The 22,820-nt window shown below is 36.9% G+C and overlaps 1 protein-coding gene across 1 annotated transcript in view; it reads left to right on the plus strand.

The window, feature by feature from the left end:
- LOC114359958 (uncharacterized) overlaps positions 1-20,240 on the plus strand; it is a gene marked incomplete at its 5' end in the record, with an annotated part of 34,991 nt that extends 14,751 nt beyond the window's left edge. The window contains 6 exons of the mRNA XM_028314502.1: positions 3,408-3,551; positions 8,265-8,426; positions 9,370-9,546; positions 10,368-10,508; positions 14,531-14,775; positions 15,477-20,240. Of these exons, the coding sequence (XP_028170303.1) occupies positions 3,408-3,551; positions 8,265-8,426; positions 9,370-9,546; positions 10,368-10,508; positions 14,531-14,775; positions 15,477-15,545 (938 nt within the window). The remainder of the gene's footprint in view (positions 1-3,407; positions 3,552-8,264; positions 8,427-9,369; positions 9,547-10,367; positions 10,509-14,530; positions 14,776-15,476) is intronic.
- Positions 20,241-22,820: the final 2,580 nt, after the last annotated feature.

Raw genomic sequence — 22,820 nt, forward strand, 5'->3', positions numbered from 1 at the left:
GTTTTAACAGCTCCACCCTCTACCCTACCCTATTCAATGTCATTATTTATTTATTAACAATTTCCATTTTGCTCAATATAATATGACAATATTATCAAATACCGACAGAAACAGTAAATTACTAATACTTTCTACATAATTATCTTCATCGTAAATAGGTACTCATTATTCTGAGCCTATATTCATATTACTAAACGTACAAAACCTTGGCAACAGAACCTGGCTTATCATATAACATCTGTGTATTTTCTGTAATGATTTCAAGGAAGCCTGTGATGAATATTATAATGGGGATGTTGCCTGGGTCAAAAAGCAAGAGTTTTAATTAGTCCGTCAGTTAACTTATCAAAAAATACTCTACACGTATTTTTCACTTTTTCAAACTAATGAAAATTTAAAGAGATAAAGCGCCCCAAAGTTCATAAGAAGTGGCCCGTGACGTCAACGCTTGCTTATAAATGCCGCACGTTGTGACGTCGTGCGCAACTTCAACGCACCATAACTATGTAATTATTTGTTAGATTGACAAATAAAAATATATGTGTCCAATATTTTTTGATATTAAACATTACGGACTAAAAAAATTTTTTTAGGCAACTAGCCTATTCGTTAGACACACGATATCATGAAACATTATGCTTTAATCTTACCAAATAAATTAATTTTCCTTTTTGTTCTTTCCTTTATTTTATTATCTGTTATCATCTAACTATACTACTACGTCTACATGTTTTTATAATCGGGTCATCATGAGCTTACGATAAAATAGGCAAGGCTACGGCCATTTTTCGTAGCGCGGTTGCTACGATAAGGTAAACGGCTACTAGTTCGTGATAGTACGTAAGTTCGTAAGTTTTTTTTCTAGCTCAAATAATAAGCAATTGGAAAATTATTTATAAAAATTCTTCATTACTACAAAAACTCTATTATTTAAGCTATCTAAAAAACCAAGTACCAACATTGTGGCGCCAAAAATGAGAGCAATACAAAGCTTCAAACTCTCAGAGAGCCAAAAACAGCCGTGCGGCTTGCAAAGGTTGTTCTCACCGTAAGGTTAGCGCTCCAACTTCTTAAGCTTATAAAAAGGCGAAGGAACGTCCATTTAAATAAAACTTGTAATAGTGGTTTCATGTGTTCGTTGACAATGGATTTGGCTTAGAAAAAAGTTATATGAAAACGTAGAATTCCTTTAAAATTGCGATTAATTGACTCACGAAATAGCGTACATATTATTTTTCGGGTGTTCCCTATTTCGTGACACTACCGATTCAAGGATATTATGGATAACATTTTGATGCTTGGTTTTTAAATGATTATTTATGATAATTTAAATGTAAGTTATGAAACAAATAATGCATTTATTTAAGTTTCTCATGACCTAAATTCGGTATATGTTTCGTTCACTAGAATTTATATGACACCAGTTTGAAGTTCACATATAAGACCAATTTTAAGATAAATTAGCATAAGTAGTACCAGCATAATTTTGGGTTTATTTCGATTTGTTTTATTTATCTTTGTTTATATGTATTTTATATGGGATAGATAATAGTTAATTGACACATCGCTCACCTAGCAGTATAATGACACATCTACATTTTTCTTATTTTACAGAAATGAGGGTCAAAGATTTTACAAATGTTTGAAACGAAGTTNTCACCTCGCGGAGCGCCCCGCACAACTGACAAATAAGCCGTTGTTATGCGCGGAAGCAGGGGGAACGTAGCAAGTGGTACAATGACACTGAACGCCCTCTCTCGACAAATAGTAAAACTAACACCGTGGCGTTTTACCACTTTATAAATTATACACTCTTAAACACTTAGGCCGTAAAAACTCAATTTCGCTTTTTTGGTAAATGTGCCATTATACTGCTAGGTGAGCGACATTTTGACAATAATCCATGAATTTTACTTGGGGAATTTGGAATAATCAGTATCACGAAACAAGGAACCGTATTATTGTTACTTTTTTCCAAGTTCGTGACATATAAATGTATGGTGTTAGGTACTTTTATGACACATACCATTAAAGAAATCGACATATTTTTTAGTTCTTAATACTTACCTACCTAAGAAATTAATTAATTACTTACTTTTTATTATGAGTCATTGGCGTATCTGGGGTTATTTTCAGGGGGGGGACCCTCACGTGAAACAGCTCCAGGGGTGAGAAGGGGGATTAGTCCCCCCCCCCCTCCTCCCCATAATCCCACCCCTGCCCTGGCATCTAATGGCTTGTGTAAATATTTTCACATACTTATCATTACAAATAACAAATCAAAATTTTATGGGTACGAAGGGGGGGAGGGGGTGAGTCCCCCCCTACATTTCTAATGGTTATATAAATATTTTCACATATCGCTATAAATAACAAATCAAAATTTTATGGGTACGAAGGGGGGGTGGGGGGTTAAGTTCCCCCCCCCCCTCCCCCCACATTTCTAATGGTTATATAAATATTTTCACGTATTGTTAGAATTAACAAATAAAAATATTATACGTAGGTACGTACCTAGCTAGACACAAATTATTTCTTATGAATATTTCAGGAAAGTAATATTCGTCAATTTCACATAATTATTTTATTCTAAATTTATATTATCGTTTCTAAATTTATTAAACCTTAATCATTATTAAAATATCCTAACTGGATGCATAAAACCTTATCCCGAAATAGGGGACATGAGTTCACGAACTTAGAAACAGAGCAAAATTTTGTCACGAAACAGGATCCAAACAAGAGGTCCGCAGAACAATTAATATAAAAAAAAGTTCAAACTATATAACTATAAATTATGTATTAACTTACTGTCAAAAGACCAAAGTTTAGCATACAAAAGCTTTCATACTGATATCATGCTTGGTTATTTTTAAATAAAATGTTAAATTCGTAAGAGCCTTAATATACCGAAGTAGGGGGCACTTACCTTATGTCATGTTGTGACCGTAGAGCTTTTGGTACAACGAAGAAGCTTGTGGTCTGCGTCTTTCCCAATGGAAAGTGATGATATTTATTTATTAATTATTATTGGCTATACACAACCAGTCGCCATAATATGCTGCCATTTTTGTTAAGAGTTAAGTATTTTTAAGAGACGTCTTCCAACGAATTTAAAAGGGTTATTTACTCACTGACCCTCGCAGAAATCTATCCTGGGACATTATTACGTTTGAAGAACTTCTACATGCAATACCAGCGAACCTTTTAAACTTTCGGACCAATATTGCATTTTTAATAGTTTGTAAATAATTAGTGGATCCTCTTCTCTTTTAATTGCAGTGCCCGGCAGTATCCATAATGATCTGTTTAGCTTTAAGCTTTATCTACCCTATGTAACATTAAATATCTGTATCTACTTCTGTGTTCATCAAGATAAAGTAAGTTTGTTTTTTTCCTACTTCCAGAGAAGGGCATGTACCTGGGCTCCCCGTGCGAGTTCACGTGCAACCCGCGGCTCGTGCACGTGTTCTGTGACCCCACCACGTCGACCTGCCAGTGTGACCCCAAGCACCCGGTTGCCCTCGGCGTCGCTAAGGGCTGCGCTAAGCGTGAGTATTATTATTATTTTCGGTTTACACTTTTGTGTCTCAGCTCATGGCTGGTATCAGAGGAGAACACGGGCCTAAGCCAAGTGCAATCCCGATTCAATATTTTTACATAATTTAAATTATTATGTTGCTGCGTTTGTGCTGGTGGTAGCTGTCTTAATTGGTTAGTGGTTTCGTGAACTTGCAAAAATTTTCTGACTATTCTACAGGTGTTCAGGACAACTGCCTTTTGGAGTGATATATAAGTAAGTGGTGATAAGTTGAGTGAATTTATTGACTGGTGTAGTTGTTTCGGTATAACGCCTGTTGTTGACAAAACAATCGCAACGATGTTAACTTCATTGAGACGCCACATCCGCCTAATTTCATCTTTTAGATCCGTGTACTTAGACAATTTTTCTGATATGGTATTTTGCAAGTTATGAGTGTTGGGTATAGCGATATCTATTATGGTTGCTGTGTGGTTATTTTTATCTTGTAGAGTGATGTCTGGTCTATTATAGTGTGTAGTACGGTCAGTGAGAATAGCGCGGTCGAAGTAGAGTCTATATTGATTATTTTCGAACAGGTTCAGGTTGATATTTGTAATATGGTGTAGATTTATCCGGGATCAGCTTGTATTTGTGAGCAAGTTTTTATTATTATTATTATTATTATTATCTATCATCAGCACATCATCATCAGGAACACGAACCTTGCTCATCATTATTTTAGCTACAGAATGTCCCCAGCTGAAAGTAGGCCTCCCCAAATGATATCCAGTTCTACCGGTTTCTAAAGGCCTGCACCTAGCGCGTTCCTACAACCTTAATAAGGTTGTTTCTCCACTTTATCCACCACCTTAGTTCCAAATCAAAATTGGAGGATTTAACTTTTATTACGTTAGGCACACGGGTCGGGGAGGCTCATGTTCACCTAATTACCTGGAGACAAGCAGATCTTGTACTCGTAGGTACTCAAATAAATAAAGGTACCTATGCCAACTTTTCCTGAAACGTGTTTTTCATGAAAATATCGCTTTCGATATTTTCTGGTCCAATGAAAAACATATCCTGGTTCTCGAAATGGGATCCAATTAAGAGTTCTGGCTCGTCACATGAGCACCATTCTATAGACACACACGTTCAAACTTCCGCTATTACAGTGGCACGTGGAGCTGTATCATTAGGTGCGCGTATTGTTGGATACAATCTCGGTTCCTCACACCCTTCCTCCAGCTCTTACCAGTGAACGGAACTGTATAATATAGGGTGTAGGATGGATGTAGGAAAGCTATACGTCGATGTAAAAAGAATAGTTAGAACTTTTCTCTCCACAATTTCAACGCTCCAATAAAAATTGTACTGTACCTACTCGCATTATCTTATACACGTAGAGAAATTGTTGCTGTGGCGAAGTATTTAGATGAGACGGTGGTAACTAGGCAGGCTAACTTATAACAAGCTCTATCACCACACAAACAGAGCTGAAAATTGTGCCCTCTCTCTGAGAATCGAACCCATTTCTGGCTGTAGAACAGGTCTTACACTAACTAGTCCACAGTTGTGCACACACATAATACGTACTTATCCTATGTGCATAGAGACCATGTGTGGATGGAATGCTGGCGAGTGGCGATGACACAGTCGGATATTAGCATTGCATTTGGAAATAGTGACCCCAAACTCTACATAATATTTAAGTCTCGAATTATTGCCAACAGTTCCTTCCACCCTGTATGAAGCAAGATCTATTTACACACTGACGCAACACAGAGACAGTTTAATTAAAGACTATCGAGTTTACAAGGAGATCGAGATATAAAATATAGTTCACACGGCAACAGCTGGAACGAGCGATTCTTTGAGAGACTGAAACCACATGCGGCGGCGAAACTTAATTAAATGTGTACATAGTTACATGCCTCCTTTTACTAATATACTGCCTGAAATATTTTAAATAAGACTTGTTTGCTGAAGATATTGATACTCAACTACCAAATTACATAATATGACATCATTGTTTTATTTATCGTAACAAAATAGAATTTCCGTCATATTCATCAGTATTCAATTTTGTATCCTGTCTTTGTACTCGTATGATATTGCTAATAACTAAATATGTAATACCTACAATGTTATAGAGAGCATCGTTTATTTCTATCCTTATTAACATAAGGTAGTTGCACGATATTACTGCAAATGAAAATCCTGAAAGGCACAGACAGCTCTAAACAGAAGAAAAATACTGTAAAGTTTTCAAATATCTCTACATTGGAAAATTTTCACGGGTGTGCAAAGTCGCTATATTACCTTTTCCTCTCTATCTTTTATTGCTCTTCAAAAAATAATATCCGTTATGATTTGATGTATTCGCGAAGCATTCTAGAAAGAGCTTTGCATGTCCGTTTTCGATTCACGTTCGGTTCGACTGCACTGCACCGAGCTAGACCTCCAAGGCCATCTGGTGGTGCTGTGACCCAGTTGATAACACCGTCTTTGTTCATGACCGTGACCGTAGTCTATGGTCTAAATTCTCATTGTCGACAAACCCATTCAAATGGAAATGAAGCGAATCCTGGATTTTGGACCTTGAAATAGCGCTTCAAATAAACATTTATAAATGTAAATTAGTAATTTAAGCAATAAAACCATGAATAAAATTTATAGCTTGTTACCTTTTTGAATTGAAAACTGTTCAAAGCGCTTCAAACATCCTGTAAGTTAATTTAGAATTATTGATCAGCTATCGAGTGCCAAGGATACTTCGGAATTAATTATTGAATTTCCGGGATTACTCAGTTGACTTGTTAAGCGTGAACGTGAATCTTCGTGAAGGTAAAAAAATTTAACCGTCCTTTTATCAGATAAGTAATTGAGATCGATCGATTTTGTGATAATAACGATCCTCTATCAACAACGATTGTGTTTCTACGTCATTGTGTTAGTTTGACCAATGTTTACTCTGTATGATATGGAACTACTTACTGCTCACGGCTTCGTCTGCGTGACCTTCGAACCTACCTAATAAAATTTCGTGCAAATCCTTCAGTGAAGATCGATCCATCCATTCATACTCACGTTCAATATTTTTAGTCCAATAATATAGGTCAATAATGATTAACCTAGTAAGTACACCTTGATACATAAATCAATACCTAACAAAGTTAGTACACGCAGCTTGACATCTTGACCTATGCTGACCCATGACGTCAGGTATTACATAATGTTGGCAGGTTGTTTAGCACCTATGCCATCAATTTTAATTTTTTAGTCAATTTTGCGTTGAGGCTATTTTGTTTAGTGGTTGCTGATATGAACTTTTAAAAACAATGTTTTGATCCTATCGAGTAGGTAACGTTCGACGCTACGATTCAGCTTATTATTATTGAAGAATTACTACAAAAGATTGAAGATACGGATCTTGTCTTGTCTCCAGACATTGTTTTTTTTCCACGAACCTTGAATCGAAATAATTCGAGAGCCCTTGAAATCTCGTGTCAAGACTCAAGATTCGTAAAAATAAAACGATCTTGATACACGAAACACCTACTTGAATACCCAGTTATGTAGGTGGTACCTCTTTAAGAAGAAACACAAGTAAGCTGTAAGAAGACATTGAAAACGATAGGTGTTTTCTGAAAATGAGGTATAATTCTTTAACATTAAGATACATTTTTCAAATATTCGACTTCCAAATCAATTCGGAAATTATTCGAATTTATTCAAATTCCTCGAAAAATAATCTTGGCTGGAAGATTTACATGACATTGATAGATTCGGAAGACGGAACTAGATAAGTAGTAGGTATTACTTTGGTATAAGTAGGAAGGTACAATTTCGCACTCATGATTTATTTCAGTCTGCGGAAGTACTGTTGCAGTATCCTTGCCTCTTTGCTTCCTTTTCAAGAAAAGATTTAGATTAAATTGATTTTATTTTCAAATTTCAGATTTTATCTTTGAAACCGTGCACGAATTCAAGACTCATTTTGAGCATTTCTATCTTACCTCAAATTGTTTGTCGTTAGGACCACCATTCGAAAATAATTATCGAATACATTTTACATATCAGTCTAAATATTTTAGTACTCATTTATCAGCTTCGTTTAGAAAACTCTCGAACTTGCAATCAGATTAATTACCCTTTGCAATCGAACGTAATCCGCAGATCCAGCATGGCCGCCGAGTCGAAATGAGAAAAACTTTTAAATATCAATCTGATTTGGAAGCAAAATACACCATTCCCTTCGTCTTGTCTGATATTGAAATCTTTGGCAAAGCTAAAAATACGTAGTACTCCGAAAATATTATTAATTTGTATTCGGAGACTGAGACGATAGACGATATTAACTTTTTATGTGTTTGATGAAGAATTTTATTTTAAAAGTTTACGTCTGCTGGTTATACTCGTACTGGTATCTACAAATAAACAACCATTTATCAAAGAAATACCTATTTGTGAGGAATCACTAGACAATGAAACTTTCGGTTAGATTCCAAACCACTCTAGTTAAGAACTTTATCAAATTGTTTTCAAAAAGAATTCTTGATGTATGTTCGTTCTTCTCTTCTAAGAACCCTGGACCTCTTGTACTTAAGTAGAAAATAGATATTAGTAACACATTACATAACTACGCGTCAAAAGGTTTAAATAAACAATGGTAGAGTCATTCCAAATTAATGCTACCTGTCGTTTTTTTATGATTAACATTCGAAATCATTTCTACCTTCAGCGAAGAAACTCGGCGAGCAATGCTTCTACAGGCAGACGTGTCGCGCGTTCGATTCACACGCGTCATGCGTGCAGGTCAACCACAACGCCTACTGCCAGTGCGAGCCAGGGTACCACAGCACCTCCCACTCTCGCCCAACGCAGCGTGTCTTCTGCACTGAAGGTAAGGCTCCAGACAATAGCAGGTTACCCATACCTACGTAAGACCTCAGTCAGCAGTAACAGGTCACCCATACTTACTGCTAATGCGAGCCAGGGTACCACAGCACCTCCCACTCTCGGCCAACGCAGCGGGTCTTCTGCACTGAAGGTGAGGTCCCAGTTAATAGCAGGTCAGCTACCTGCCAGTGTGATCCAGGGTGCCACAGCGCATAATCAGCTACCCTTAGTGCCGTATTGCCAGGGCACATCCAACGCTGCAAGTCTTCTGCACTGAAGGTGAGGCCCGAGTCATTAGCAGGTCAGCTGCCTGCCAGTGTGATCCAGGGTACCATAGCGCATAATCAGTCACTAAGGGTGCCGGTATTGCCAGGGCACATCCAACGCAGCGGGCCTTCTACACTGAAGGTAAAGAGCCGATCAGTAGCAGGTTACCCATCCCTACTGCCAGTGCGAGCCAGGGTACCACAGCACCTCCCACTCTCGGCCAACGCAGCGGGTCTTCTGCACTGAAGGTGAGGTCCCAGTTAATAGCAGGTCAGCTGCCTGCCAGTGTGATCCAGGGTACTATAGCGCATAATTAACCACCCTTAGTGCCGGTATTGCCAGGGCACATCCAACGCAGCGGGCCTTCTACACTGAAGGTGAGGTGCCAGTTAGCAGTAGGTCGCCCATCCCTACTGTCAGTGCGAGTCAGGCTACCACAGCACAAGTGGCAGGTGCCACTCAGGGTCGTCTGCAATGAAGATCCTCGATAGACCTTGCTTGCCAATCCATGTCGAGTCAACCATAAGGCCTACTTCACAGGACCTCTTTGAAGTAAATAACCAGTGAACGGGAACGAGATGAAAGAAGAAACAAGGATGCTTTCTGGTTTGGTACAGAATAACTTTTGCACAACTTTATTTCATGCTGTTGACTTGAACCCATGACTTTCACCTGTCTAGACTTGGTGCTGCTGACAGCGGACATGCCGACGCTGCTGGGCGTGGCGTCGGGCATCTTCGTGCTGGCGGGGCTGCTGTGCATGGTGCTGCATCTGTACACCAAGGCGCGCTACCACCCCACCCACCTGGCCGACGCACGCCTCACCCCTCCGTGCCTCTACTCGCTTAACGATACTGGTCAGTTGATACTAAGCTGTTCTTCTTGTGTCTGAGCTGAAAAGTTTCAATCCCAGATTCAAGCTTAACCCCCTTACTAATAAAACTTACACGCTCGGTGATCACTGATCACCGAGCGTGTAAGTTTGATCACTGATCACTGATCAGTGTTTTAAAGTGACGTTTAGTATGGAAATGTCATTTTAAAACAGTGATCAACAACTGTGTAACTTTTTATTAGTAAGGGGGTAAGTGTTTAAGTTCTGTCTGCAAAATGGAGCTGGTTTTCGTTACTGTATTATACTTGCTTCAGTTGCGTAATGAAACTATTAAGATCCAAAGCATATTATTATCTCATGTCGAAGACAAGACAAAGTCTTAGATTAGTAAGAACTCTGAATTTTGAACCTGCTTGACTATTGAAACTCTACTAATAAGATCCTTTGCTTACGCCCGCATTCATAAACGATACTTGCTTAAGTGAAGCAGCAAATCGAACGCACATCGTTGAATAGAGCTCTGTGATTGGTTCGTGTGTCACCCTGTGCGTCTACGCGCACTGTGAAACCTCATAGTAATGTTTGTGAATACGGGCGTTAATCACTGCGAAATTGTGGTAATAGTCTTGGCTGAGTTACACCACCTAACTTATGTACGAAAACCGGTGATTTTTGTATGGAATTTGACAGATTTTTGACGTTTGTCAAAGTTAAAGTAAGATGGTGCAACCCAGCCTTGGTGTTGCTCCGAGTATCAGCTCCGTCTGCTGAACAGTTGAGTAGACTGTCTCATCTAAGATTCTTCTGACCTGAAAGCCTTATACAACCCAAACCCCTTTGCAGGTGGAACGCTGAGCGCAACCCGCGCGTCATCGCGCGCGTCTTCCCGCACGAGTGCAAGCGCGGGCACGAGCGGCACGCTGGACGAGCCGGGCACGCGGCGCGCGTCGCGGCGCGGGGTGGCGGTGTCGGCGTCGCGCGCAGGTGCGGCGCGGACGGCGGCCATCTTGCTCATCTCGCGCCACCTCAGGGCCGTAAGGCGGGACGGCGGCGCGCACCCGCCCAAGTGCGCCGCCAAAGGTGATCCGGATAATGTATGCAGCGCGCGGCCCCTTCTGCACGTCTGGGTGTCCGGGCGCCGCCGGCAGCGGGGCTCCAATCGCGCGCTCGGACGGTCGTCTTTAACGGTTCTCTGGTGTGCTCGTCAAGATCTATCAGTATCACTTTTTTTTTCATGGTGCTGAAAAAACAAACGTCAAAATAAAAGGATGGAATGGCCTGTGAAATATTTTCAGTCTCTTCAAAAATCTTCTTGATACTACGAATAAGTCTACACTCTACATTAATTGATGTTTGTCACCTTTGATAAAGGCAGCTGTCCACTGAAATAATGGATAGCACAATAATAATTAGTATTTTCTAATGATTTGATAACTAGAATAATACCTAATTCAACCGCTATCATGAGGTCTGTAATAATGAGGAGCCATTAAGTGTCGCCTCTAACAATAGAATCTGAAAACTCTTGAAACCTAAGAATTATCTTATCAAGATTTTGACGAGCACAGCCTTTCAACAGAAAGAACCTAAATTTAAAAGCAAGACGCAAGCTATTCGTCCGAGGCCCGAGGGGTCCGGTGGCATGAGCCGACGCCGCCCGTGTCCGTTAGATGTTGCGTCGATGTTAGTGGCCAGGGCGCTAGTTGCGACTGCTCTACCACAGCGATGTTGAGCCAAATATGTATGCTGGAATTCCCCAGACCAGAGCACTAAGTTAGACTTCGGTCTCATTCGGTCTTCATACAGAGATAAATCTGAAACTAAATTATAAATAACTGTAAAATCGAACTGCCTAAGGCGGGAATCGAACCCACGACCGTTCGCTTGCCGGGCGACTGTTTTTCCATCTGAGCTACTTAGACTCTGGATAAAACCGTCGAGATAAATCTGGTCTTCTCGTAAGGTCATTTCAAAAATTCCTACTTAAAAATTATATTATACTTTTCAAACTGTTGTCTACAACACTTTTTTATTCCAGAGTCTCTTCTTCGCTTTCTGCGCAATCAATGCCTATCTATGTAATTATTATTTCCTAATGTCACCTATACAGTGTGAGTCACGTTAAAGTGTACATATGAAAATAGATGAAACTAGACCTATTTTTATCGACAAAAAAGAGGTCAAAAAATTTTTGAGATTTTTTTTAAATTTTTTATAGAATTTTTTTTCTTCCAATTACTTATTGTAAAGAAAACGTAATAACTTTTAAACTAAGCGGTATATCCTGATAAAATAAAAACAGTAATAATGTTAAATAACAGGCGATACTAAAAAAATACATAAAATACACAAAAAATGCCAACAAATAATAAAAAATGATACTTTTTGAAAAAAATCTGCTTTTAAATTCGTGTTTTTTTGGTTATTTGATAAATTTCTCCAAAAAATGCCCCTATAACCGGTGGTTTTTATTAATTTGTATTATTCTCTATCGTATTATCTTCGTAAAACCAAAAATCGCATGCCTCTATCCCTATCACAACGTTTGCAATGATCGTTTGAACTAAGCCTCTCCGTGCGCGCCATTCAACGCTTCGTTAACAACGAAACCGAAAATGGCTCTAGATGTGTAATTTTGATAAAGACAAGTTAGATTTCAAATAAAAACAAAAGATTTCGAAGTAAAATAAGCATTTTAGTTAAAATTAAAATTGTCTCTACCTGCAGCGGAGAATAATGTTGTGGCAGGCCTTTGTTCAAACGATCATAGCAAATGTTGTGATAGGGATAGAGACATGTGATTTATGGTTTTACAAAGATAATACGATAGAAAATAACACAAAGTAATAAAAACCACCGGTTATAGGGGCATTTTTTGGAGAAATTAATCAAATAACCAAAAAAACACGAATTTAAAAGCAGATTTTTTTCAAAAAGTATCATTTTTTATTATTTGTTGGCATTTTTTGTGTATTTTATGTATTTTTGTAGTATTGCCTGTTATTTAGCATTATTACTGTTTTTATTTCATCAGGATATACCGCTTAGTTTAAAAGTTATTACGTTTTCTTTACAATAAGTAATTGGAAGAAAAAAAAATCTCTAAAAAATTAAAAAAAAATCTCAAAAATTTTTTGACCTCTTTTTTGTCGATAAAAATAGGTCTAGTTTCATCTATTTTCATATGTACACTTTAACGTGACTCACACTGTATTTACATTGTCTCCTAAATCTTGCCCATATTATAGCTCTTCTCTCCTTCTTATCTTTTAATTCTAAATAGTTTTACCTATTTCAAGTACAAAAAGGTGGTGCATTTCCTTACCCCTTTATGGCATATTTGGGATACATCAGCTTAGAATGAATTGGTTTCGTAAGTATGCTTAATGTGAGGCTTTAATTGGGGCATTGGCACTAATTTGCAGTGGAAATTGTGTGGGCTACAAAATTATCGCCGAAGTGTGCTATCAGTGTGGTGTCAGTCGCAATACTTACGCGGGCGCGAGCAAGATGGCCATAATCCTTGTTGTTCCTCTCTCTATCTCACAGCTTTTGTACTTCTGCTACCGAAACTGAAGACCGAGTTAAGACCTGTTTATAACACTTTTTCTGAATGGGTAAACTCTGAACAGGAAAGTATCAAATTTCACTTCCATGACACAGACACCTGCTTAGTTACAAACATCATCAATGACAATGGTATTCAATGATATGTTCTCAATATTGTTACACTTGCTGCGATGCTTAATGCTTAATTTCCAGTACCTCAATAAAGCTTTATCAAATTCACACAATCACAAATATGTTCAATGGTAACATTTAATGTAGGATACCGAAAGGTTTGCCTTGAAAATGTTATGAAAATTTTCACCAAACTTCATGATTGCCAGAAAATAATGGCATGCGCTATGCTTCAAAATAAAAATGTTTAAAAATGGGAAGCAGGTCAAAGGAAATGAGTTAAATCTTAAAACCTGGAGGTTCATTCTTGAATTTTCTACCAAAAAATACTTACCTTATATTATGTAATGTAATAAACATTTTACGTAAATCCAACAATTAAACCATGAAATTTGTGTAGTTTTTGGTAAAAATTTGAGAGTTTGCGCCAGTCAGCAGGCCTTAGCTTCAGTTTCCAGAGCAGCACTGCTTCACGCTTTCTGTCAGCCTGTCTACGTCTCGTTGGCTGTGCATGTCGGCAGCGTCTCCACTCCATCGACCACTGTCAAAATGTTCTACTCACTCTGTGTCATTTTGATGATATCATCAATGTATCGCAATCGATATAAAATCCTATTTTTCCTAGAAATGTCGGAGTCATGATACGCCGAGTTCTTTCAAGCACATGAAAGAAACCATATGATCTTAATTAATTAAGAAAACACATCTGTTACGATGCGTTGGTGGTTTCAGTGAAAATGACGAATCATCTGACCCAGATTTGAAAATACTCTGAAATGTTATCCATTAGACTTGGCTTCTCTTGAACTAAATAAATTGTGTCGCGTACCAGAGCAGAAAATCTGTAATATTTTTAACACATTTGAGGGCCAAGTCTAATTTCTTTCACGTTGTAATTCAGTAAAATATGTTGATTTGCTACCTAACCATCGTAAAGTCAAAGTTAGAACCATTGTACACTCGTTTTTATATTATCTGTGGTGTTGTATGGGGCTTAAAACTCACCTGTATTGTTATTTTCAATGTAAATATTGTATAGTATAGAATATAATGTATGTACTTACCTACATAATGTACTAATTCCACAGTAGGTATATTTATAATCTGTTCAAGAAACTCAATTAACGATAAATAAATCCAGAAACTGATGTTTTTTAATTTCACAGCACTTTCTAATGCCAAGAACTAAAGCTTTCATTGAAGATCACTCACGGCTGAAAAATCTAAAAGCTTGAAATAAATAAAATTAATGTAACAGCTTACACAATCACCCATTGTTTAGTTCTCCGACATTTGATTACATCCATCTTTCTCCAAAACCGCAGGTTCGCGACGTCCAAGTCTAAGTTCGGTGCAGAGCAGTTCGTCCTCTATTAGGAGTTACAGCGCCAAGAGGTGGGAGAGGGAGAGGGAGCAGAAGGAAAGGAGACAGATGAGCATGCGTCTCGCTCAGCTGCACGACAAGATGGCGGCCGGCCGCGAGGTGCCGAAGCATGCGCCCACGCCGTCGCCGCGCTCGCCTAACAACTCCACTGACGGGTTGTTGCCGTCTGTATGTGAAATTAGAGAAGTACGATCATTGTCCCATCCTTAAACACTTCGCTAATAAAATCTGAAATTGTAGAGATATTATTTTAATTAGTTTTTAAATAAAATTACTAATAAGTTCAACCTGGGTACTAATATCCAGATTTATCATCTGCAGCCTCTCTAGCCTTAAAGATGTCTCTTTATAATACTGATTGACATCCATAAAATAATCGAAAAACATTTTAATTATGTACGTTTAGTAATTTTCAGTAAAGTGTTGCCAAAAGTAACTTGATTTTTGGGACTGTTCAGATTTTATTCGCTCCCCCACCGGAGCCATAAAGGTAAACTCCTTCATGATGTGTGGTTTGTGATCCCTGTGTTGACAAACACCTCTGAATGTAAGCCTCCACGTTTGATGTTTGTACAGCACCTTTCCGACTTGTGTATGTTGTAGCTTTCAGCTTAATGTTTGTTCCCTTCATCAATACCGTGTGCAATGTTTACTTAATTTAATTAATGCTGTTGATATTATCATAACAGTCACATTAATATTTGGAATTGGGCTTAGGTGTTCTAAATACCTACTCCATCAACATGCTGCAGAAAAGAACTATAATTATTTTATAAACTAAACTGCTCGAATGCTTTGACGATGTTTTATGTTATTCATAAGATACCTAATTGTCTTATGCGATGGAAGTATTCTCAATAATGATGTACCTACTATTATTTTTACAGCTAGTAACAAATCCAGACCAGCAGCTGCAAGGCGTGGACGGGCCCTGCTCCAGTTCCTCTCTTTACTGACAGCAGGCCCGTTCGAAAGCCACGCGTCTTTCCCTGGACTCCCTCTCCTCCGAAGGTTCTCCTGCCATGGCCTGGATGTAGACTTTACCCACATCCTCCTCTCATCAACCAGGCCATCCCAACGCCTTCGGGCAATCCATTAGTTTAAATTTAAAATGGCGGTTCCTTCGAGGGAAGAAGTACCGAAATTTTATCAAGCGGATGAGCTAACGTGGTGTTTTGAACTGTGAAAAACAATGAGTGATCGTGATCTCAAAAAACTGTGTCTTAATCAAGTGTAAAATACATTTGAAAGTGTATCTTGGTATAGTTAATAATCTCGTAAACTTCAAGCACAAACAGAAATCAGAAGACCCCTGCATAGACACCATATCCGATAATAACTACCATAATATTTGTAACGTATTTTTAAGCTTGGCTATAACAAGTAGCAAGTGAAGTATTTTCTTCTCTGCCTTGCGCTCGGGCACTGCGTTAAGTGCATATTAACTGTATTTACAGCATATCTACAAAATTATGAAGTTTAGGTACATAATCAAAATTGTATTTAACCACTGCCGCTTGGGACTAAATTCCCGATATCTATAAAACTACCTCACTCTCTGGCGTCATATCAGCCATATTTATGGGGAACCCCTTATTTAATGTTAGTAACACTGAGCGAATAGCGAGTCGTAACATCGATGTATTACTGAGAAAATATTTCAGTTGCAACTTTGCGACAAGTCAACTTGGAAACAAAAAGGATTTGTCAGATTAAATGTTACTATAATATACTTGTTATGTTTAAAGACTGTACAAAAACAGATAATATAAGTAGCTTATTAAATGAATTGAAATTGCGGGCTTGTCGCTCAGTCACGCCAGCAATATCTACCAGCTTATTGGTAATTATGCCAAGTACATTAAGAAGCAATAGCTCGTAAAATCGAAATTAATTAATGATGATAGAACTAGGTAAGTTTGGGCGCTTTAAGCTTCTAGTCGAATGTCAAGTAAAGTAAGTCAATGTGATGATTGTACATAAATAAGCTAAAGATGTGTGTTATTCTAAGCAGTGTACCAAAATTTGTAATTTTTGGACATCAAATATATGGCAACATTATTATAAATGACCACGCACACGACCCAGGTTTAAATAAGTTTAAAATAGTTTAAACAACAAAATAACAAATGAAAGATCTACGCTGCTTAGTAAATGTAATGTGTTAAACAAATGCTAGCCTGTTTCAGTATTGAGAATTTCATGTTACAAATAATTTATTGAAACGTGATACTAATGAAATTTTCCGTAAAATTCTTAAAGCAGAAAAGGCGAAATTATTGGTATAAGTATTCTAGGACATGATCACAGTTTTAGACTTCAGATCTCTAACAACAATGATAGATGACAGCAGTTCAATGGGCTCATCATCATCACAGATAAAAATCTATTGTTCAGGACAGATTCTTAATGCGTGTCATTTTATAATACAGACAAAAGCCGTTGTGTGTAAAATTGTAAACGAACGAGTGATTGATTAGATATATTTATAGAACTTTGTCAGCAGTGAATATTGTTTGAAAAGAAAAGTTGCAGAGTATGTATAGATAATAATATAATTTACGCACAAAGGCTGTTTGCATGATTGGCTAACATGTCACATGAAAGTAAATATTTACCACATATTTACAACAGCTGACTGGAATTGTCCTAGTTTACTTATCACCTCCTGAGCTAGATTATTTGGCAATGACGTCACCGACCGGCTGTCAGAGTCTAGATAATAGTGTATACAATCGTGTTAAGTAATAGTTAGATACATAAAATGCATATTAATTTTGTATCTATGTATCTTCGATTGGAATTATTTACGTCAGAATCGAAATAGTCCCTAATTCATTGACATAGGATAGTTTTTCGTTTTGTTAAACCACATTCTCTCCAGTTTATTTTTGGAAATATAATAAATAGGTAATAATATAAGATCATTAGTTGGAAGATTTCAGGCATATCCTTAATTAATAAAGACTGAATTCTCAGTAATGTATGTTAATGTTAAACTGCGCAGCCAGAATGTTGAGCCTAATTAATTTTACGAACTAGATAGTCAGTAAATCCTACACTTCTTTTGATGGCATAAACAGCGAAACTATGAAATCTTCTGGTCTAATGATCTATGAAAATTAAGTGCTCTACAATTCCACGCTGATATTTTCAGAAGTGTTGACGACTTTCAAGACAGATTTAAACCTACTTTAAAAACTTATTTTACTACCTATTAAACTACCCAATTGATCCAATAAATCTCTTGCACGGTTTTTTCAAATAAAAACTTAACTATTATAATTAATTGACTGATTTCAAATTAATCTTCAATATTTTAAAAAAATATCCAGTTGTGGAATACTGACATAATAAGTGATAAGCTTCCGAAAGATTAAGTATATTTGTATTAAAAATCATTGCCGCGTGCCTGTAAACTCATATAAATTATATTTACAAATCGAAGCACTTTCATATTCCTCCCTACCTATTGGGATATCTATCTATGTATCTACGCTGTCATCTTTTGTTTCTTAGAAGTATCTGACGCGAATTAGGTAATTGGAAAGTAATCCAAGTTCATACAAAGATATGTAGGAAAGCTTCGTAAAATAAAAAACCGTTGATTGATAACTTAGAATCGCACACCGAGCTATTTATAGAGCGATCTTTTCTGCATCAAAAATAAACCGCACCAAAATAGATCCCTACTCGCGTCTGCGAAATCGAGCACAGGTCCGTTGATCTCCGATATAAATATGATACCTCTATATTCTTAGTTCAAAAACCTTTATCTTGAAAAAATAATAGTTTTCTCTTCCCATTTTCTTTGCCTGCTTTTCATCTTTCCATCCCTACTAGACTGATCCTTAGCAACACTACCCACCTCTAATCGTGCGCACAAACCACTTAGGTTACAAATAAAACAATTTAAAACTCGATAAATATGAAAATATGATCTAGGTTCATAAATTGACTGTCATTTCGTAAAACGGGGCTTTTCCTCAAGTTTACAGGCAAGCAGTGACCTCGAAAAGTATGCCCTTCATACTATCAAATCGGGATGCCAGCATAAAGTATTCTTAGCGATTGCCAATCGAAAAATACACGATTATAACATAATTTAATTAATATTAATACATTTACTGACGTTATTATTCAAGGAATGTATGTATTTAATGTTATTTATAACAAGGATGATGACACCACTTTTATTAGACCAATATACCTACTCGTATTCAATGAATGATAACATTTTATGATTTGATACGTTGTAAGTAGTTTCTTTTTGTATTATTTTCTAAAATTAGTTTCGAAATGTTTCGTAAAGCAAGACGGTACCTAACAGCACAAACCGTGTACTTACTACTGTAATTTTTAGATTATGAAATATCGTTTTGAGGTTTAAAATTGTGTCTGTTGATGGTGGTGTCAACATGCCTAATATTTACGTGTAAAAGGTTGAATCAAAATTAATTATTTAGGTTCTACTATTTTGTTAATTATTTATATAAGCCGATGTAATAATGGCAGCTTCATTTAATACTTCCAGGAACAAATATTTATAAATAGTTGTTAATGTGATTTGTTATAATTTTATATTATAGTTTAATATCATTGTAAATTTAATAAGTTAAACAAGAAAATGTAAAGAAAAGTGCTAGCAAAACGAATTGAGATATTACTGATTTTTCTGTAGCAACCCGATCTGACAGTTTTAGTAGGAATTAAAATAAGGTAAACCTGTAAAAACATTGATTTCTATTATAAACTAGTAGTCCATAAACATGGACCGAGTACCTGATACTTACATACATGAATAAATCATTTGAGATTACGACTCTACATTTTCTCAGAAAATGGTTCCTGAAACATTTTCGTTTGATTCCTGAAAAATGTTCGTAAATGGCATATTTAGCACAACGCGGCGTCGCGGCGTCGTCTTAAATCTCTATAACTCGCATTAATTAAGTTTATAATATAAATCAATGGTTAAAACGAATGATATGAACGCTATGTGGCTTCTGGCCTGGCCTTATTGAGCAGGGACCTCCGCGGAGGTTGAAGAGACAGTAGACCTAACCATAGACTAACGTTTTATACCCACAAATAACAAAGGCAGTATAAAGTATTTTATCGTAAGTAAAGAAAGATGTTAAAAGATAGTTAATTTATTTAGGACACAGTTATACGTATGTGTGAACTGTGAATTATGAAAATACAGAATCTAACGGTAGAATACTGTTATTATACTGCGTTTGCTCTCCCAACGTATTTTGTAAGTATTCAAATTCCAACTGGCATACGAATCTGTACACATTTTAATGCATTAGAATCCCAATTCGCGTACAAAATCATTCAAATCATGTACAATTTTTTGTTTGTGAATTTGAAATCCCAACATATTATCTGTGTTAAGGTGAACACAAGGATGTGTAATACACATCCTACACATTGTGTATTAAAACCGTAGTGTCATAGTTTCGCAAAGTGTGCATCTGCATAAAAGTTGCCTTCTGCATAAATTGTAGATACGAATTCATATAGAATTTGTGTGATTGTTAAGTTAAAGAGTGAAACTTATGCGAATTGGAGGTTCTCAATGCTGCAAAAGTGCGTCTCCTGCACCGCTCTACCGTAGAGGCTTGGCGGTATCGGTCGGTCCGGAATTAAACCGTAGAACATTTGAATTGTCCCGTTGTTTTGTATTAGCAAAAATGCGATTAAATAAAATGGTTTAAACGTCAACTTTGTTGTTTTTGTAACCAAAATACCTACACACTCCTACTCTACACATTACACAATGTGTGTAAGTAGTATGACGCACTCATTGTTTTCTTTTTTATGAGAGGAGCTCTACCTAAAACTATGTGACAAATACCTACCAGTCACAGCTTTTTTCATAAGGCTATTTTGAAACTTTATCCGACTGGAATCGAACCTGTAAATCGAAAATATACCTACGCTAAGTAGGTACATAGGTACTTACTTTGTATTGATTCACTATGATGAAAAATTCAAACTGTCAATGAAAATTTTAGAGTACCTACCTATCGCTTCTCGGCCTTTTGGCTAAGATCTAAATATAGTAAGTACTTAAGATCTTTACCTGAAAAAAGAGTTAAAACAATAGACGACATAGATACCATGACGCAGTGATAACTTATCTAATTAGATAGGTACTGTAATCCAAAGAAAAATATACTTAAATCATCAAGTAGGTAAGTAAGTAGGTACCCTAACAAAGCCAAGAACAGCCTAGAAATTTTTCATATACCTACCTACCTACCTATACATACAGGGTGTTAGGTATATGGGTATATGAGCCGACACTAGCCCATGTTAACATGGTCATAATAATAAGTAAATGGTATGGTGAAGTCAGAAAATGGATATCTTCATTTTAATTATTTTAATTTTCATACAAATCGGATTTTATAAAAATTATTTTGTATGAAAATTTAAAAAAAAAATTACAATATCAAATTTCTGACTTCACCATACCATTTATATGCCCATGTTAACATGGGCTAGTATCGGCTCATATACCCCTTTACCTAACACCCTGTATAGAGCAATCTATTTTTATCTTACCACAAACCACGCTGTTATTAAACGTTACTTCTTCTTACATACTAATGTATTGTATTGTACAATATTAACTTTGGTCTTCCGGTAAATATGTTTAGTCTGAATAACCCGTAGATGGTAATTGCAAGGCTACGACGCGAGGTTATGGCTATAAATGGATGAAGACCTAGATGACTCTATATGTTGCAAATAAAGACTTTACTACGTAATAAAGTGACTTACTTACTTATATAGGGAATGAAATCGTACATGCAATGAAGAAATTTCTCTTTTCTGACAACAACATCAATCAATACTAAGGTATCTCAATCCCACGGTGACTTTCCATCGCATTTGTTTTTCAAGCCTCATTAATACAAAAACACGTGAATAACATGTCAGACGGATAATGTAGACATGTTATTGATTTTATCACAATCGTCACCGCACGTTAGACTACATAAATCCTGTTATTCGGTTTATCACCTCAATAACAAATGCGTCAGACGAGACACGCTCTGAGGGTAATAAACTTCGTCTATATCTTTGAATAAAGTTCGGTCACTTCAGCAAAATGACGCGACGTCCACTGCTGGACAAAGACTCCAAGGATTTCCATCAAAGAATAAATTTACATAAGGACCGGCCCTGTCCTACATGGACGCAGGTCCCTACTTTCCTTTAACCAGATCATGTCCAAATGACCGTGTTGCACCCACTTCTCTGAAGGTTGAACCAGTACCAGTAGTAAGTACTTATTATTATTCTGTGGTTGAACTCTACACTTGATAAAGTAGGTATAAATACGATTTTGTTCTTGTGGATTTCCTGGTAGGAATTAGGATAGGATAGGAATTTAGGTCCTACTTAGGAATCGCAAGTCGGCGAGTTCTAGGTAATATCGACTTATTTATTACATCTATCACCGGACCAAATCACGAAAATTCGTCAACCTCAGCACTGCTAGTGATTTAAAATAAGTGCCACTTGTGGTCTAAACTGAATAAATATTTTTGATTTTGATTTTGATTTTGAAAACACCTGGGAAAATATGATAGATATTAGGAACTACTGTCGTAGGGACTACATTCACTAGCTTGTAAGGTTCATAACAGACTGAGGTCTTCAGTTGTAAGACACTAAAATTTCCAGTCTCTCTCCTTAGTGGAGGAGAGTTTAGGTATGTTGTTCAAGAAGATAGTGGGTATATTTTTACTGAGGTTGCTATTTTTACACGCTTGAGAACCGAGCGTTGCATTGCTAGACAAAATTAAACTGGATAACATAAATAGATCATCCAGACGAGACGGTCATTCCAGCTGTTAGCTTATAATAGTTTGTCGCGCAGGTGTCAACATATTTTAGAGCATTGCTTTGCTTGAGAGCGAAAATACTTTGTAGTAGCCACCATAGAAACTACATTATTCGTAGCAGAAGAAGTACCTAATTACCTAAGTAATATGCTGTGAAACAGAGATCTTTCTTGTGTTGGTATGTAGTAGGGACCACCTACCTAGTTCTACCCTACAATTCCCTACATCTATCCGTATTTGTCAAAAATGAGCAATCATTACACGATGAATATTAATTTGACCCTAACCTATTCTTTCAATTTATGGAAATTCTAGATTTTTCTAGATTTAGACTTAGTTTCCAAGCCCTATTTATATTACTATTTT

The sequence above is a fragment of the Ostrinia furnacalis genome, unplaced genomic scaffold (assembly GCF_004193835.3).
Source record: "Ostrinia furnacalis isolate ACB-3 unplaced genomic scaffold, ASM419383v2 OfSCF4757, whole genome shotgun sequence".
In the NCBI taxonomy this organism is placed as follows: Eukaryota; Metazoa; Arthropoda; class Insecta; order Lepidoptera; family Crambidae; genus Ostrinia; species Ostrinia furnacalis.